Source organism: Poecilia latipinna, unplaced genomic scaffold (assembly GCF_001443285.1).
Source record: "Poecilia latipinna isolate Pla-1442-1.1 unplaced genomic scaffold, P_latipinna-1.0 Scaffold5747, whole genome shotgun sequence".
Classification (NCBI taxonomy): domain Eukaryota; kingdom Metazoa; phylum Chordata; class Actinopteri; order Cyprinodontiformes; family Poeciliidae; genus Poecilia; species Poecilia latipinna.
The window spans coordinates 7,256-8,674 of record NW_015118363.1 but is presented as its reverse complement, the minus strand read 5'-3'; the positions used below and the strand labels follow the sequence as shown (position 1 = coordinate 8,674).

At 35.8% G+C, this 1,419-nt stretch overlaps 1 protein-coding gene across 1 annotated transcript in view; it reads right to left on the bottom strand.

Annotated features, from left to right (window-relative positions):
• Positions 1 to 622: 622 nt before the first annotated feature.
• LOC106943706 (heat shock 70 kDa protein 12A-like) overlaps positions 623 to 1,419 on the bottom strand; it is a gene marked incomplete at its 3' end in the record, with an annotated part of 4,922 nt that continues 4,125 nt past the window's right edge. The window contains exons 2-3 of the mRNA XM_015027015.1: positions 1,020 to 1,244; positions 623 to 940 (exon numbers count right to left, since the gene is read on the bottom strand). Of these exons, the coding sequence (XP_014882501.1) occupies positions 623 to 940; positions 1,020 to 1,244 (543 nt within the window). The remainder of the gene's footprint in view (positions 941 to 1,019; positions 1,245 to 1,419) is intronic.

The following is a 1,419-nucleotide window of genomic DNA, read 5'->3' as shown; positions in this document are numbered from 1 at the left end:
CTCACCCTCCCTCTGGTAAATAGTTTGACTGGTGTCCAATACAAATGATTCATCCTACTTATTTTTATTTTTATTCAGTTGCATGTTAGATTTTTATGCAGAGAGGCTCTTATTTTTGCTGCTGAGAATTTTAACAAACTTAAGACTCCAGGAAAACTAATTTCAGAACAGGAACATTTAGTTTTCCTTACTATTTACAAATTGTGGAGTACTTATCATTTGATTATAGAAAGCCCAGATGATGCATACTCACTTTTACTTTAGCAACCCAGGACAGGGATTAGAACAAATTTAGAACCCAGAAAAATTACCCTAGAAACTCAGAACTGGAATGAATTATCAACATTATGATATTCTTTCTTATTTTCTCTATCTTTATTTTGTTTGCATTTCCTTTCATGTAATGTACTTTGAATTGCCTTGTTGCTGAAAATGTTCTATATAAATTAAATTAAATTACCTTAGTTCCTTAAACTATACCCTAAAAGGGCATTCCCTAGCGTGTCATTTCCTTTAACCTTAGCCTTGCGCAAGTGCACTATGTGTATGTATAGAGCACATGCATATATATGCAAGCATGCAAATAACTAAATGAGACAGAAAAAAATAAGTATTTATTAACAACAGCTAAAATTCTAACAGTGGTGATGCAGTTGTTGGCACTGTTACCTTGCAGAGAGAAAATCCTGGCCACTGTGCATCCCACTATAACTATTTTTTTAAAATATTCATATTCATTTAAAACAGCCACCATTGAAAATGTCATACCTCCACAATTAACAACGATATACTGAGTTCCTGGAGATTGGTCCAGTTTGCTTTCACCTCGGTTTTCTGCTATGAAACCCTCAGATGGTAGTTTCTTACAGTAAACTAAAGCTGCTTCTGGTTCCAGAGCAAGCACCAGATTGTTTTCAGTTCCATCTGTTACAATTCCTGCCTGCAAGCAATGAGAAAATGCATATTTTGAAACAATAAGCAGATGTTACCACTGTGGTGTCCAACAGTCTGTGAGTTACCTGAGTTGCAGCTTCTCTCATGAACTGTTTGGCTGAATGATCCCAGATGGCAGGAACAGTCAGCACCCAGGTGAAGTCAGAGGCTGTGAAGTTCCTTCCTTCAGTATTTTGCTGAATGGTTTTCAGAGCGTCTTCCTTCAGGAACCTTAAAGCTTCTTTAAAAACTGTCAGAGCCTTCATTTCCCTCCCATTGGCTGCTTTGATTATCATATCTGTGGTGACTTTCTGGAGATATTTGATAATTATATTAGTTCACTTAATAGAAGCATAAAGAGATAATCATACTGAATAGAAAACCCATGCACTGTCAGAATTTTGTAGTAGAAATATGTTGTTATAATATCTGCAAGATATTAAAATGTAGTTAGTCCTCTCGCGACAAACAGGTTAATAGTTAGCT